The sequence below is a fragment of the Oculina patagonica genome, chromosome 4 (assembly GCF_052425735.1).
Source record: "Oculina patagonica isolate OP01 chromosome 4, crgOcupat, whole genome shotgun sequence".
NCBI classification, from domain to species: domain Eukaryota; kingdom Metazoa; phylum Cnidaria; class Anthozoa; order Scleractinia; family Oculinidae; genus Oculina; species Oculina patagonica.
In genome coordinates this window covers 34,353,086-34,371,055 of record NC_135761.1, presented here as the reverse complement: position 1 = coordinate 34,371,055, position 17,970 = coordinate 34,353,086, and the positions used below count along the sequence as shown (strand labels likewise).

Below are 17,970 nucleotides of genomic sequence, written 5' to 3'. Positions count from 1 at the left end.
TTGTTTCGCCCTGGGCCGAGTTGTGCAATCATCCTTGCATTTACTTCGTTTTTTCAACAATCACATTCTTTAGTGTGGTGGACAGTTCAAACCCTTTGCTAAAAAGTGTACTTTGCTACTGATTTTCTACTAGTGTTAATACCAAAATGTATTATGTTTGATAATCAACAATAAATCAATCAATGATTGATGTGTTCAACTAACTTTCTTGCTTCAGTTATTACAGTTGTTTCACCCTGGGCCGAGTTGTGCAATCCTCCTTGCATTTGCTTCAACAATTAGTATAGGTAATCATACGGTTTTTCTCGTTCAATTTGGAATAAATTTGCATTTGCTGAAATTGCGCGAGCCGCTTCGGCGGGTGCAATTTCAGTTTTTTTTTTAAACCTCACAAGTGAAATTAATTCCAAATTGAATGAGAAAAACCATATGATTACTTATTAATAATATAAACATGACAAAATTGTGAGCCCGCGATACAATGGTAAAAAGTAACTTGGTCAGCAGTCAGCTTAAAAAAAAACACATGACCTCGAAGAGGTGTACACCTGAGCCAGTGATATGGTCATGGGACACTGGTCAGCGGAAACCTTGTTTTGACAGCTGTCGATTGACCATGTTAACGTTAGAAAGTTGTCTTTCGGTCAAACATGATCCAGAATATTGATATGTTATTTGCACTGGTGTTACACTTTTTGCACTGATGTTACAGCTGAACTGCACTGCTCTTAGCCAATCAGAGTCAAGTAATTTTTTCATGTATATAATTATATTGTAAAGTGTGGTAGACAGTCCAAACCTTTGCTTAAAAGTATCAATGAAAAAAGGCTTGAAAAGACAAATTCACTCAAATGGCTGGGTTAAAATAAAAGGAAAATGCTAAGTTGACATCAGGTCATTGAAAAAAACTTTATGCACCTATCAATGGTTTGCCCCAGGATGGGGGGGTGGAGGGGGTTGGGCAACCCACGGGAACTTGACATCGTGAAGCTCTCCCAGGGTGGGGATTTTGACATCTAAAATGGTCTGCTGGGTTAGAAATTGAAGAGGAGATATGTGAAATTTGACATTCACTAGGTGCCCAGGGGTGGGGAATTCAACTCTGGATTCCAAAAAATGTCAAATTCCCCTGGGGTTGCCCCCCCCCCATCCTGGGGCAAACCATTGATAGGTGCATTATACAAGGGTTGCAAGGTGAAGTGACGACCCTCCTTTGGAGGGATCCAGTAATGGGTCCATTAGCTATAATCAGTTTGTAGAATTTGAAGTGCTAATTGGTAAGCTAGAATGCCATCTGGGTCTTGCCTGCCATCCAAATGAGACAAAACTTGCTGAATTTCTTGTAAGGATCTCTCACTTGGTTTAAAGGCATTTTCTGGAACCTGGACATTGTTATTTGTTTGTAAACGTGGTACAGGGCCATCTTCATCAACACCATGATAAAGTAACTGAGCAAAATCAGTGCCCCCCAGTACGTCTTGAACAGCTGAGTATCCGCTATTCCTCATTTCCACCATACCACTGATCCAAAGCTGCCGTGGACTCAAATTACATTCAGATGTCACAGGATGATGGTTCCAAGAGGATGTTAACTCTTGTAATGAACTGTTAATTAGTGGAAGGTAAACCATGTGAAAACAGCAAATTTGGATTTCATTTAATGGATTAAACAAGCCATTGACTTCTAGGAATGAGAAAATGTTCACAAAACGACTGCAGACTATTTGATTTACTTCCCGCCACAGCCGTTCGATGCGTTGGTTATGAACAGAGGTCCCGGTTATAATACTCCCTCTGTTTAAACCACGCCTTTCAAGCATAATTCTTGCCACATCTACATTTTCCATCCCACAATCTGTCCTTACACGAGATGGAAGGTTGTACTGCTCTACTGCCTCAAGAAATAACTGAAGCACTGTTTGAGCTCTGTTGTTTGCTGAAGCATTGAGGAAAACTATCAAACGTGAGTAGCCATCGATGGCACCATGAACAACGATTCTGTAGGGTTCAATAAGTTTGTGATTACCATCCAAGTGCCTGTAGGTGTAAATAAATAAATAAAAAATAAATCTGAAATAAACACAGACAGACAGACAGACAGACAGACAGACAGTAATTGGCATTCTCTTTGGAAACAAAAGGGAGACCTGGGAATTAAATGGTCTGTAACAGTCTTCTTGAAGGGTTTGTAAGAAACATTAGTGTCTATCAACTTTATTGGTCTTAAAATTTAAAATTTTACAAATAAAAGAAGAAAATGAAAAGGACCAAAAAGGAATTGCGCGAACGGGAAAATAGTAACCCATGCGGGGCGCAACCCTAAAAACTAAAAAGAATGGCGATAAAAATCTTAAATTAAAAAATATATATATATATATGTATATACAATAAATCTAATTAATTACTATAGTTAAAAATTATAGTTATAAAATCTAGTTAATTACTTATAGCTAAAGTTATAAAACAAGATGCAGATAATATTAATTACAAAAATTAAGAGCGGTGGCAAGGGCAGTTACGGAAGAGGAACCAGGTGCAGGGCATGTCAATATCATAGGTAGTGTCCAGTAGAGTAAAATAAGTGGCGCGCAGAAAATATTTGAATAAACTTGGGCTAGAAAATTGGAGTGGCTAAAGAAATAAAAAAAAACTACAAAAGAAGCAATTGTGTAGATTATGGAGATGTCAGGTTTACTTTGTTTTGAACCTTTAGGGGTAAAATTAACTTGCAGCCTTGTTCCCAAAACAGAATTTTATGATTTTTTAAGGGTTCCACTCAAAAAAACCAACACCTCTGTCACTTAAATATGGTAGTACCCACCAACCCCCACCCCACCCCCACTTCCAGCAAAATTGCTTCCCACCCCTGGGACCTTACTTACCACAAAGCATTTGGACAGGGTACACTGTATCTCCTTCTCACTACACGCCTCGCATTCCGTAACGTTGAAGTAATCGGGTCAACTCTTATTATGGAGTCACGAATTCTTTCTCTCTGTATTCGTAGACCCCGACTTCTCAGCGCTCCTTGCACCATGTGACGGCCTGCCTGAGGTGTTCTATGAAGTAATTCACTTACTAGATTATCCAGCACGTCATTAGGAATGTCATCAAAGTTGTTGCCAAGAGGCATTTCAAATTCTACTCTTCTTCTTCGTAAAGTTATTGGAGAAACTCCCAATAAACGTGCCACATCAGCCCATCGAAATCCTTCCTCTCTGAGCATTCTAATTTGAGTGTCAGTTATGAGATACCTTGGTCTTCCCGTTCTTCCTGTATGGTCTACAGCGGAAAGATTTTGAACAGCGTCTTGTCCTTCGACTTCAAATTGTCCACGAAAACTTCGAGCATCAAGCGCTTCTCTAAGATTTCCCATTGTATTCATTAACAACGCCAAATCTCGCACAAAATTAACTTGATCGGGCCGCGATTCCATCACTCTAGCTAACAACAACCTCACAGTTCGTTCATAATCGTCAAGTCTGCGACACCAGAATTTTGCACTGTCGGCTTGGTTGGTTGACAAGTGATTTCTTGCTCCTCGTATGACTCCCACCAGAGAATCGAAAAAGGAATCGATGTTTGGTATCCACCGAGCCGCCATATTGTTTTGCTGCGGGATGCGGGACAGGTCATGTAGACTTACATGCAATACTGACCGAAATAGAACGCATGAAATATATATATCGAGAAAAGCCCGCGAAATATGTATATCGAAACTGTATCCAAATATGTGAAATCATTTGATTGTAATATACACAACGAGAACAGGTCGCCGGATTTTTGGATATATATATATTAGTTTTGGACATACATATTGCACTTTGGATATATATAATGCAATGTGGACATAAATATGGCAACTCGATAAATAAATATCACTCCTCGACATTTTGATCCTGTTTGACAAGCATACAAGAGATCTCACAATTTATGGCAAATCTTTGCTGGCGAAAGCTTTAGGTGTGTCACAGTTGGTGTATGCAGCATCTATGCTGACTGTTCCAGAAGCGGTCATTAAAACTGCTCAGGAGAATCTTTTCGCTTTTCTGTGGAAAAATAGGAAGGATAAAATAAAAAGACTTGTAATGTACCAACCAGTTGTAGAAGGGGGAATTAACTTCGTCAACTTCAATATGTTAGTTAAATCTTTGCGCCTGGCCTGGATTGGTAGGCTCCTAGGAAATTCTTGTGATAAATGGAAGGCAATACCGAACTACTACTTCCGAAATTATGGTGGCCTTCCGCTTCTTCTCAAATGCAATTATAATGTGGCACTGTTAGATAAAGGTCTGCCCCTCTTCTATCGAGAACTTCTTCAATACTTTCAAGAACTCAAGAACATAACCAACATTTTCCCAAATGGTGAATTTATTATCTGGAACAACAAGTCGATAACTATAGAAAATGCTACTTTATTTTGGAAATCATGGCTTGAACATGGAGTTGTTTTTGTGCAGGATGTGTTAAATCCTAATGGCAATTTCTTATCTTACGAAGAGTTTAGTAATAAATTCAACATTACAACAAATTACATGTATTTTTTCCAGCTTATTGCAGCCATCTCATCTCATCTTAAAAGGAAAGCTGCACAAACATTAATACCTTCACGCGATCTCTCATCAAACTCCGCTTTCATCTCCTCAACTGAAACCTCGATTAACCTAGCTGTAGCACGCTGCAAAAATTATTACCAACTAGTAACCAATCACAGTTTTATTATTCCAAGTGGTGTACAAAAGTGGCAGGAAAGATTTCCTGAAAATTTTACTAACTGGAGTGAAAAGTTCCAAGCAATATACCGATCAACTAAAGATAACAAACTGCGTCAATTCGGTTTTCGTTTCTTGCATAGAATAACTGTTACGAAGAAAGAACTCAAACGTTACCACCTAGCCAACGACGACAAATGTACTTTTTGTTCTTGTTTGGACTCAATTGAACATACCTTTATTGACTGTAATGATTCTGCAATCTTTTATTCACAAATTTTATCTTGGTTTAATCATTGTCAAGATACTGCGATCATTTTATCCAATAAACAAATTGCTCTTCATGACATATCGCATCTGTCTGAAGGGCTTTCCAGTCCCATAAAGCGCAGATTAGACTTCCTCGTCATCTTGGCCAAACAATATATCTATGCTTCTAAATGTCTTGAGAAAAAACTCTCTGTCAATGAATTCGTGAGTAAAGTCACTGTTCAATGGAAATTAGAAAACTGCTCTCTTTTTCAAACAATGACTGAATAACTTTCTCCGTGTATCTTATTGCACAATTAATAAAAAATAGATAACTTTGCTCGCAAAAAAAAAAAAATTAAGAATAATAACAAAGTTGTAATATGTTCAAATATTAATCTAATGCATAGCCCTCATATTACTTTATTTCCTGCGTATATTTCCCGTTATTTGTCTTTGTATTACTTTGTATATATTACATGACAAGTGTAAAATAAGTGTAAGTTATTTTATCTTAAGTTTTGTATGCAACTGGTCTGTAAGTAGCTGTATTGTTTACTTTTTTGTAATGTATTTTTTTGTGTGTGTTGCAATAATAAAAAAAAAATCAAAAAATCAAAAAAATCTACTCAGTTGCGTATGATAAAGATCTCTACGAAAAAACGGCTCACAACAAGCAAATCAAAAACAACCAATAATACTAAGAAAGTCTTACACCTAAATTATTTTTTGTTCAAGCAACATGGGCTTAAAAAGTGCCAATAAAAGACATCTGCTAGGTAGATAAGATAAGATATAGCGGTAAAAATATTTTCTAAGGAAATCAGAAGAGGACAATGTTGTGGTTTCTGTTGGAAAACAGCAGAATTATCAACCGGCTATCAGTTAATGGAATTCATGTTATGCACGATGCTCTCACACAAAAACTATTAAGGAAAAGAGGTTATGCATTACAATTTATAAATGATAACCTAAAGTTTGATTCAATGATTGAAAAGTTTGCCAGCAAAATCAAACTGGTCTGACTGGTTAACGTATTAGTGTTTTACGAACTTAAACAAAGCAGGCAGCGAATACACGCAAATAAGCCGAAATACTGGAAATAACAGAAGTAGATCGATAGATCATGTGTCAAGCATCCGTCATGTTTACGTGGAAGAAATGGTCGTTATTTCTTATAATTATCAGTCGTAACAGGAGTAAAGTAAAGTTTGTTCGAAAGGCACAAACTTGAACATTCGAAATTATCTCATTTTTTGTGGCAGATAGGAAATTAAAGGAACCATGGAGGCGCCGGGACTGCAAACATCAACTTTGTCACATTTTTTGAGAAAGCTAAATTGAAACATTTTGCTCTCAAAGATCTCTTTCTTTTCGACTCACGTTTATTTCATCCCGAGCTTCTACCGGTTAACTGATATCAGCTTTTTGTACAAGGATTTAATAGCAATGTTAGCGTGGTAAAGCTGTCAATAAAACGTCTGAGCTTATTTTTGCAGGTGAAACAATAACAAAATGAGATGCATGTAACAACTTTTCGCTGAAAAAATCTAGCGAATAATACGTTGCGAGCAGTGTCGACAGAGTGGGTAAGGTCCTTGGGTGATAACCTTTTAGAGTATTTTCTGATGATTTTGAACAAAGGAAACCTTTATTCGTGTCAAGCGAACCACGTGGCTGTCATTGTTCAATTTAGAATTCATTCAACCCAATCCTTTTTGGCCGTTCAATTGACTTGTGTCAGATTGTAAAAGGAGGGACGAGCAAAAGCTTTAGAAATGTCTGTTATAGAGGTAACGATTACGGAAAAAGAAAATGCGATACCTGAAGAACAAAGGCGAGCAGTGGGAATCTGTTTCTACGGCCGTGGAAAGGACTAGACCACCGGTGACACTTACAGACTTGTGCGAAATTCAGAGAACCCCAAAGATAGCACGTGTATCGAGGTAAAAGAGGGCGTCCACATTAAGGCAACGCTGAACGCTAGGATTGCCCAGCTTCTGGCACCACTGATGGACAATGGTACCATTTGGGAAACAACATGGTAAGTTAATAACATTCTTCTCATCGAATAATAATAATTCACTATTTCCCTTTGATCTAATATCGTTACTGCCCTTTTTCTCCATATATCGCTGAACATGTGTCGATAACGAATACCACTATCTCTCCACAATTAGAAAGGTTCGTTTGTATTAATTGTGTTTGATTTTATAAGCCTGTTTTAAAAATTGTGGACAAAATGCCTGCATAAACACGTGTTGTTAAAACGCTCGAGTTTGTACGATAATAAACATCACATTGAAACTTGCTGTGATTTTTTAGTTAAGTATCTCTACCTGAAACGAAAATCTAAGAAACACAAGGTAAATTTTAAAGACAATTTAGCCCAGAAAGTAAAAAACTTAGTTTCTGGCCTCTAAAATAGGGGGTCGACTTATACACGGGGTCGACTAATACACGGGTAAATACGGTACTTCAGGTTACTTATTCATTTTTTTTCATAAATTGCTATCTACAGCCTAGTGATGGAAGATGCTAGCTGGAGTAGAGGAGATTCTAGAAGACCAGCAAGAGCCCACAAAATTCTCATTACATTTTGGACGAAGTCAACAAACCTTGAACTTGTGTAAGACATTTTCAAGCTGTACAATGTTAACTACGTGCAATAATGCAGTTGAATACACTTGTTATGAAATAAACTAGTCATTCTCTTACTTACGCTGCTGACGAGTGATTAATGACTACAACAGTTGATTACTAAGAACTGTGAAAACGTGTTCCCCCTTTGTCTTAAAAAAAGAGCAAAAGGTGTCTCTAACACCGAATCTGGATGGGCGGCCCAGGGGTTTTGCGAGCTAAAATCAGTGAGCTGCGAGCTGAGATTGTAATGAACGATAATGGTTCCAAATCTTTGGAAACGTTCGTATGACCTTTAGACTACATTCGTAAACTTCAATCTTCAGAACACGGTCGCAAATCGTGTAACAAGCTTAAACACTTCGCATGTTTAAAAATTATTTCAATTAACACTTGGTTGCTTCAAGAAATGAAATTAAACTCGATGTCTCACTCGTTCTGAAAGGGCAAAGCCCAAAACGTTTGGATTTGAATTTAAATTAGAGCAATGGCAAAATCAGTGGCAAATGCAATTCAATCCATCAAAATGCAAGATATTGTGTATTTCAAATAAAAGATCTCCACCTGTAAAGAAATTCACATTTTGCGGAGTTGAACTAGAGCAAGTTGAGGACATCACTTATCTAGGAATTACGAAAACAAATAAACTGAAATGGGATCAACACATATCGACAGTCTCAAGTAAAGCATCTAAAGTACTTGGCGTTGTGCGACGAAACTTACATAACTGTCCAAGATCGGTAAGAGAAACGGCGTATAAGACTTTAGTCCGACCAACCCTCGAATATGCAAGTGCCGCATGGGATCCCCACTACGAGAAGGATATTCAAAAGCTGGAAAGAATTCAGAGAAAGGCAGCGCGATTCTGCGCGGGAAACTACAACCCCTATGCAAGCGTGACAGATATACTTTAGGAACTTAATTGGGAAACCCTAGCCACCAGACGGAAAATCGTTAGACTATCTTTTATGTATAAACTCTCCCACAACCTGACCGATTTCTCAGTAGCTGCCCATCTTAAACCAAATTACGAAATAAGAACCCGTGGGAGCCACGATTTTAAATTTTTAGTTCCTAGGTCAAAGAAAGATGTTTTTAAATTTTCTTTTTTCCCACGAACAATCTGTGAATGGAACTCCCTTCCAGATGATATTGTAAATATAACGTCTGTAAATAGTTTTAAATCTAAGTTAGTTAATAGTTTTTAATATTTTATTGTATTAGTTTTATTTAGTTTTTAACATTTTTAACAATCATTTTAGTTTTTAACGGTTGGTGTGATATCTTAAGATTTTTACCGACCTAATTATATGTAGATGTAGATGTAGAATTTAAATAACATTTCTCTCCAGTTATTTTAAGACCTTATAACAAATAAGTGCCACACAGAGTACGAAGATTTACAGCTCCTTATTCAAGAAATATCATGTGTCTGCGTACTTGCGATGCACGCAATCATGTCACGCCAGTTTGTAACGTGTTCGCCATACGCGTCTTGTTTGTGTGATTTTTTACAGAGATTTTTTTGTATAGAAAAGTATGTGTTTGATGTTAAAGACATTGAAGAAATAAACAAAATAGGTACAATAAATTTTCTAATACGTCAATGCAATTGGGTTAGGTAAAATACACAGAAATGCATATAAATTTGAATTCACTTTCATTAGAAGATGGGAATGTCCGGATTTTATCTACCTTTATTTACCTTGATCATCACCATCCATGTCTACCTTACAACTGGCGTAATAATGTTTCAGGGAATTGCCTACCACTTTTGGGCTGAGAAAGAATTCCCTATCTTAAAAGAGCTAACAGACTCTCTACGTCCCAAGATGCTAGTCACGAATCTCTGGTTCAAGAGTTTCCAGTACCCGACATGAAATGCTCTAACGACGTTGCCATGCAAGAAGATAAAGCTCTGCTAGAGAATCTAGCAGAAGTCCAGAGTATCCTTCCAAACAGGAAAACTAAAGGGAAAACACAAAAGATCAGCCAGCCCACTTTGGATCAGACTACAATTCTTGTGATGTCTGGTTTTCAAACACCTACCAACCGGAAACGACGGAATTCTCTTGATTGTATGCGCAGCCTTTCTGCACGATATCCGAGCTAAAATCTGTTGTTTCTTCTCTCGAAGCACAGATTTCAGAAATAAACTCGGTCCGGAAGTCACAAGCCATTGAAAACGCAATTGATGATAAATTCCAACATCTGCAAGACAAGATTATGCAAATAGACAAGACATCAAAGGTCAATCTTCAATCTTTGTCTGTCAGAGTCTCTGATTTAGAAGCCGAAAATAGTTCCCTCAAATCTGAAAACATTAAATTGAAGAACGAAATTCAGGGCCTAAAAGGAAGGATAAAATTAACCAAGAGAACCTTCAATGACAAGTTAAACACATCCATTGCTGAATTGCACCCACCGATTTAACAATCACACGAATGTCTTATTTCTTTTCCTGAAGACGTGGAGACCTCAAACAGTTTTTCTGCGCTCCAAGAGATGATACCCGTCAATGACGACAAAGACAAATCTAACTCTACCTCACCTCCCTACCCGTCTGCTCCTGAAGACGTGGAGACTTTAAACAATTTTGCTGCGCTTCAAGAGATGAATCCTGTCACTGACAACAAAGAAAAACCTACCAATGTCTCACCTTCCAACCCGCCTGTACCTGGAAATAATGAACAAGCCAACTTCTTCCCGCCTGGGCCCGGTGTTAACAATTCACCTAACGATGTTAGTACCTCTGACCCTCTCAACAGCACGAATAAAACAACCAGAGACGACATTATTATTCTCATCGATTTAAATGGAAAATATATTGACACTACAAAACTATCTCGCGACAAACAAACGCGAAAACTTTTCTGCGCTACAATCATGGTTGCAACAAAAACAATCACCGACTCCGTCCTTGACCGCCCAAGCCACATTATCATTCATGTTGGTACAAATGATATTGAACACTCTTCAGTTGACTTCTGCTCTTCAAAATTCCAATCTCTGGTAGAAATCGCGCCCCAAAAATATCCATCCTCTAAAATATTGATTTCTTCTCTTCTTAAGCGCTGTGACGCGACAGACCATCGCAGATCTGAACTTAACTCTAAGCTTGGCTCAATCTGTGCTCCATTCCTGAATGTTCATTTGGTGAATAACGAAAATGTTCCAATTGATTGTCTGTATGACAACAAACACCTCAAGAGACGTAAAATTGGCGCTTTGGTAGCAAACCTAAAAGATGTAATCTACAACAGGATAGGACCACCAATGCAGAGCGGAGCAATCCAAAAACCGATACCGCCCCTGTTTCCAAGACCCCCTCTTCAAGCCCAGATACAGCAGCCTACACTAAGTCATCCACCTACACCATCCAGGGCCCATCTTTATCCCTCTCAAGCCTCCTATGCTTCAGTGGCTGGTATGAATCTCCCTAGAACCACTACCCAGCAAGTTGAATCGAAGATGCAGTCTCTACATTAACACTGTAATGGAACTGCTCAGACTTTATGAGTCAACACGACAAAATAAACGAAATCTTTTATATCCTTTTACTTTACCTACTTTGTTTTTCTTCCATCCATTTAGAGTTGTTTTTACTGCCGTTATGTTAGCTAAGTAGTAGATAAATTTGTTATGTCTCCTTTCAAGCCGAACCTTCTATCTATCACTAGCTGGAATGTTCATGGCTTATCCGAAAAATTCTTTTTGGGAAACAAATTATCAAATGATGAATTTTTACTTTCCTTCAAGCATTGTGATTTAATAATTTTAACTGAAACTTGGAGATCAGACCAATTTACTTTACCTGGTTATGATTTTACAAATCCTAGCAGAAAACACCACAAAAAGAAAATGGAAGATCCTCCAGAGGGATTGCCCTTGGTTTCAAAAGTACCCTCAAGCAGGGCATCAAATTCATTTCAGGTCGTGAAAATTTCATATGGATCAAACTCGAAAAAGATTTTTTCAATCTAGATCAATCAATCTTTTTATGTGCTATCTACATAACCCCCCCCCCCCCCCCAGGACTCCCCCTACTTCGACTCTGACATTTTTAATGATCTTGAAAAAGACATACCGTAAAAACTCGTGTATAAGCCGCACTTTTTTGCCGAAATTTTGGGCTCAAAATCGTAAGTCTGGCTTATCTACGAGACCATTGCATGCAATTTTACAGGGCATCTGACAGGAAGCGGTGGTGCGGCCGTGCAGGTCCACATGGGGTCCACATAAATCTGCATAAATCTGCATAAATCGCTCACACTGCATCCTCCGCATCTTCTGCGCATAAAACTGAAAAATTGCTCCATTTATTTTTTTCTCAAAATCATGCTTGAAATTTGGGGGTGCGGCTTATCTACGAGTGCGGCTTATACACAAGTTTTTACGGTAACTAAATTAAGTGCAGAGGGTCTTATTAGGCACAAAAACCATGTCACACATTTGCTGAAGGAAGCTAAATCAGCTTTTCTTGCTGAATTCATTGATCAGAATGCTGATAACCAAGGCAAGTTATTTCGAGCCATGAAAGACCTTATAGTAGAAAAGAACATACTATGCTTTTCAGACTATACTGATAAAACAGCGCTTGCAAATGACTTGGGGAAGTACTTTGTACAGAAAGTTACCCGGCTACGAAATGAGCTTGATCAGTGTGATGTCCCGAATGAGAATGATAGTGGTACCAATAGTAACTTACCGATTTCACCCGTTATTGAAGCATTTGTGCCGCTTAGCGAGGATGATGTGCGCATGCTCATTGCAAACTCTAAATCTACATTATGTTGCCTTGATCCTATTCCAACGCCACTACTAAAGTCCTACATTGAGCCTCTTATTCCAGTGATAACTAGGATAATAAACATCTCTTTGGAGTCAGGAATTTTTCCTGAGAAATGGAAAGAAGCCGTGGTCATACCGTTGTTGAAGAAATCGGGCTTAGATTCAATGAACTCGCAGCGCGTCACGCCCTACTTGTCCTTTTGGATTTAAGTGCTGGGTTTGACACAGTGGATCACGAGATTTTGCTACGACGCTTGACTATGAGCTTCGGTATACGTGGAAAGGCTCTGGCGTGGTTTTCATCGTACTTGTCAGGGCATAGCCAGCGCATTTTGTTCAATGGGGTTACATCAGACAATTTCGATCTGCACTTTGGTGTTCCACAGGGTAGCTGCTTAGGTCCGCTTCTCTTTGTGGTTTACGCCTCCAAGCTCTTCGAGATAGTACAAGCCCGACGCCCACTGTTTCGCTGATGACACTCAGCTCTACCTGTCATTCAATCCCAATAGTCCAACAGATCAAGCGGAGGCCGTGTGTACCATGGAGAGATGTATCAGTGACTTAAGGAAATGGATGCACCGGGATAAATTAAAGATAAATGATGATAAGACTGAATTTCTTATTATCGGATCTAGACAGCAACTGTTGAAAATTAATGATTGTACAATCCGTGTTGGCACGACAGATATTAAGCCTGTGTCTGAAGTACGCAATCTTGGCTCCTGGTTCGACTCTAATTTCTCTATGTCAACTCATGTTTCTAAGTCTTGCAGTGTGGCATTTTTTTGGCTACACAATATTAAGCGAATAAGTAAATTTCTAGCAAGGGATAAATTAGAAATGGTTTTGCACGCGTTTGTTACTAGTAGAATTGATTATTGCAATGGGCTTCTTTATGGGCTACCGGACCCCGAGATTGCTAAATTGCAGAGAGTGCAGAACGCTGCAGCTAGGCTGCTTACTTCGAGTTGTAAATATGAGCACATCACACCTGTTTTACAAGAACTACACTGGTTACCTGTTAGATATAGAATTCATTTTAAAATTTTACTTTTAACTTTTAAGGCTCTTAATGGCATGGCTCCAACTTATATTAGTAACTTAATTAAGGTAAGGAAGCACGCACGCTATTCACTGCGCTCTATAAGTTCAGGCATGCTTTTATTGCACCCAGAAGGGAAAATGAAAAAGTCTTTTGGTGACAGATCATTTAGTGTCAGTGCGCCTACACTTTGGAATGCACTTCCAGCTAGCCTTCGTAACATTAGTTCTATTTTTAGTATTAAATCTCATCTTAAAACATATCTTTTTAAATTAGCTTTTTTTAACTTTTAGATCTAGTCAATGATGTGTTTAAATAGTTAACATATTTCAATATTTGTAAGTTTTAATATTGTAATGCGCTTTTGCTCATTTATATGTTAAAAAGCGCAATATAAATTTATAAATTATTATTATTAACTCATCTGCTGGTTAAATCTCCAAACACCAGCCTCTTCTAAAACTACCAGTCATACAAATGTAAAAACTTTCAATAATCCAAAACAGTTCATCTGGGATCAATCATCCTTTGAAAATTTTCGCAATGCCTTAAAACAAGATGACGTTCTTTTACGTATATCGAACTTTGAGAAGACTAACTTTACCTTTGATTGTAAAGGAATTGATTTGGCAACAGAACAATTCACTAAAATCATAACTGATACATGTTTACGATCTCTCAAAGTCACTTGTCCTAAAAAGAAAACAAAGAAACATAAATTATGGTTTGATAAAGACTGTGCACTTCTGCGAAAGAATCTCAGTATGCTTTCCAACCAAAAACATAGAAATCCTTACGATGCAAAACTTAGGCATGATTACCATACGACTCGCAAAACATTCAAGAAATTGATTAAATACAAGAAATCGAAACATCTAAATTCCCAAATTGAAGACCTTGTTAATCACAAAGACAGTCATAAATTTTGGGATAACCTCAGATTAATGAAGGAAGGCCACAACCCCCCATCCAACAATCATGATATTCCTGTTGACAAGTTGTATAACCATTTTCAAGATTTACACTCGTCCATAAATACCTCATCATTATTACCTCGCAATAATACTTTAGGGGAGAAAATCTCCAGCTTAGAAGAAACAAAAACCACCCACAATTATTTAGATACAATTATTACATCTGCTGAAATAGAATCTATGACAAAATTACTTCGATCAAAGAAAATCCCTGGTCCTGACAAGATTCGCAATGAAATGCTAAAAGCTGGAATGCAATATTTTATCACTGCCCTTTGCAAATTATTTAATCTTATTCTGAAAAGCGGTTTCTTTCCTAGCACTTGGTGCGAAGGATTAATTACACCAATTTATAAATCGGGAAATAAAAACGACCCTTCTAACTGGAGGGGAATATGCATTAGTAGCTGTCTCGGAAAACTTTTTACCTCGGTCCTCAATGCCAGGTTGAAAAAACATGTACTTCAACAAAACATATTACATCAAGCTCAAATCGGTTTTTTACCAAATCATCGCACATCAGATCATATTTTTACCCTAAGAACATTAGTGGATAAATATGTCAGTCATACAGCAAGAGGCAAACTGTACACTTGTTTTATTGACTTCAAGAAAGCTTTTGATTCGGTTTGGCATGATGGACTATTATACAAACTTTTACATTATAAGATTGGTGGAAATTTCTACGATTTGATTAAAAATCTTTACTCAAAAACTAAATGTTTTGTAAAGTACGGTGGCTTGTTAGGGCCATTCAAACTACCTCTTTATTTTTGTTCTCGACAGTTAGTAACTGTCGATGTACAGTTATTAACTGGCCATCGACACTTACAACTGTCGAAATGGATAACTGTCGATTGACACTTACAACTGTCGATCGACACTGTCGATCGACACATATAACTGTCGATCGACACATATAACTGTCGATCGACACATAGAACTGTCGATCAACACATATAACTGTCGATCGACACTTGTAACTGTCGATCGACACTTATAACTGCGCACCAGGCTCTGCGCATCAAACACGTGCTGCTGCCGTTTCAAGATGGCGAACACGGACGAGGTAAGATGTTTGTATGCTGTAGAATTAGTTGTCAGGGGCGTTAAAACTGTTTTAAATGTTAAATTTACGTTTTCGTTTGCTAAACGTACATGGCTAAATGTAAAAATGTGCAATTGCAGTGGTTGAAAGAGCATTATGCACTGAGAATAGGCTAAACTTGGCCTACTCTCTGATTAGCTAGCTGGCTACGTATCCGGGGCCAGTTCCAGGGGGTCACTTCCTTAAAATGACTACTGGGGATGTGCCGCTGGGTGGGATCGCATTTTCACGTCTGGTTTGACTATATAATGGGATTGTAATTTCAGTCATTTTCAATTAAGTTAGAAAAATGGGGTTGCAAATTTCGGGATTTTGGGATCGTGAAATTTCATTTCCCCAAAGTGACTAAGTTGGGGTCTTAAAGAACACAATAGACTAAAATGGGGTAGGGATTCTGAAAGGCCAGCGGCACATACCCGGCTGAAATTGCCCCAAGTACCCCTACGTGGGACAGTTTCTCGAAGTTAAGATAAATCTTATTAAAAATGGCTCAGAAATAGAAACCTTGATTCATATCTAGATAGGAATCCAATTCTATTTTTGTAGGGAGATTGCATACCTCTTTTAATGAACAAGGAGTCGACCCCTGACAATCTTAGTTAAATGGTTATATTTTTGTGTTAAAGAAAGCACATCCCATCTTATGTTTCAGGTTTGATTTTCCGTGAACTGACACAAAATGTATTTTTCTCCAGTATTACTTTTGGAAATACTGTTGGTTGCTTTCAGCATTTCAACCAGTAAGGTTTTCTGCGTCACACCCTCTTTATTTGATGTGCAGAGTTCAATGGATCGAGATTCTCTGGTTGAAGGCTACTTTCGTTTAGGGATAAATTACGTAGAAATCCTAGCGTTTCTAATCATGTGTCATGGAATCAATTTAAGTATGAGGCAGTTAAAGAGGATCTTACGCGAACGAGGTCTTACAAGAAGGAAACAACAAAGCCCTGTGAATGAAATTGTCGATGCGATAGAAAATGAACTAGAAGGAAGCGGCCGCTTAATTGGTTATCGATTAATGCACCAAAAACTGGGTTTGTCCTATGGTCTTGTTGTTGATAGGGAAACGGTGAGGGTTGTGATGAAAGCATTAGATCCTGAAGGAGTGGAAAGAAGGTCGCGACACCGTCTTGTTCGACGCAAATACCAGGCTCGTGGACCGAACTTTATCTGGCATATTGATGGTTATGATAAGCTTAAGCCCTTTGGCTTTTGCATTCACGGGGCCATTGATGGCTTTAGTCGCCGTATTATGTGGCTTGAAGTGGATCACTCCAATAACAACCCATATACCATAGCAAATTACTTTTTAAAGTGTGTTCGTGGCATCGGAGGAACCCCAACAATCCTTAGAAGTGATTGTGGTACAGAAAATTGCTACGTCGCAGCTATCCAACGTTTCTTTAGAGAAGATCATGACAACCCGTTAGCCGGAGACAGCAGTTTTATGTACGGCCGTTCTGTTTCCAATCAAAGAATAGAAGCGTGGTGGAGTACTTTGAGGAAAATGGATACTGACTTCTGGATAAATTATTTCAAGGATTTAAGGGAGATAGGTTTATACAGTGATAACAATGTTTTACACGTAAACTGCCTCAAGTTTTGCTTCATGCCTCTAATAAGAGAAGAATTGCATCGTTGCGCAGAGTTATGGAATTTACATCGAATACGACCTCAGTCTTCAAACCTTGATTCCCCGTCAGGGCGACCAGATGTCTTGTACTTTTTACCGGAACTAAATGGAAAGGTAAATCATGCTCGTGATGTCACTTTAGATGACATCGAACTGGCAGAGGAAGTTTTCTGTGCCCAAGGTAGAGTGGGCATTGACAATAATTCTTTCAAAGTGTTTGAAGAGTTAGCCAACATGATAATGGAGGATGAGAGCCTCAGTTCCCCAAGCAAACCAGATGAGGCTTTGCAACTGTATATAGATCTTCTTGAACATATAGAGGACATCATGCAAACCTAATTGTATTACCCACGCTTTTGTCATGTTCAAACAAAAATGACGGCATGCTGACCGTCATTGCAAGTTCTATCTCTTGTTATTAGTGCTGGCTGCGTTCTTTTATAATTAAGGGGGATGACCCTTAACTACAACATGGTTGCTCCTTTAGTATCTTGGACTAAGTTTTTTGCCATGTTTGTTCTATTAGAGGTTTCGTTCACTTTCGGTGGTCATGACCATATTTGGTAAGTCATATGACCAGGACAAAAAACCCCTTTAAGCCTACACGTTACATCTTTCTCCGTTGAAACCAATGCCAACGAATCTGTAGAATCTGTAGTATGGTTTTGTTAAGATCCGCGTCACTAAAAAGGTTATGAGGTCATTAAGTTTTTGTGACTTCATAGCTTTTTAATATCGATCGCATATTTGAACAAATCCATACTACAGTTTTTATACCTGAATGTACTCTTTCCTTTACCTTTTGTTTCATCGGAGAAAAG

General features: G+C 38.2%; 2 protein-coding genes across 3 annotated transcripts; one reads left to right on the top strand and one right to left on the bottom strand.

Moving 5' to 3' along the window:
• Positions 1 to 158: 158 nt before the first annotated feature.
• LOC144652283 (uncharacterized) lies at positions 159 to 3,369 on the bottom strand. Its single transcript, XM_078512321.1, has 2 exons — positions 2,883 to 3,369; positions 159 to 2,037 (listed from the first exon to the last, which is right to left on the bottom strand). The coding sequence occupies exons 1-2, from the start codon at positions 3,224 to 3,226 to the stop codon at positions 1,239 to 1,241; spliced, it is 1,143 nt and encodes a 380-aa protein (XP_078368447.1). The 5' UTR covers positions 3,227 to 3,369; the 3' UTR covers positions 159 to 1,238.
• A 12,760-nt stretch (positions 3,370 to 16,129) lies between these two features.
• LOC144648664 (uncharacterized) lies at positions 16,130 to 17,608 on the top strand. Of its 2 annotated transcripts, XM_078508168.1 has the most exons (2): positions 16,130 to 16,256; positions 16,579 to 17,608. In XM_078508168.1, exon 2 carries the CDS (start codon positions 16,598 to 16,600, stop codon positions 17,486 to 17,488), a length of 891 nt encoding a protein of 296 aa, XP_078364294.1. In that variant the 5' UTR covers positions 16,130 to 16,256; positions 16,579 to 16,597; the 3' UTR covers positions 17,489 to 17,608. The 2 variants fall into 2 exon arrangements, with proteins under 2 accessions (XP_078364294.1, XP_078364293.1); XM_078508167.1 differs by lacking the exon at positions 16,130 to 16,256 and having other exon boundaries at positions 16,408 to 17,608.
• The last annotated feature ends 362 nt before the right edge of the window (positions 17,609 to 17,970 follow it).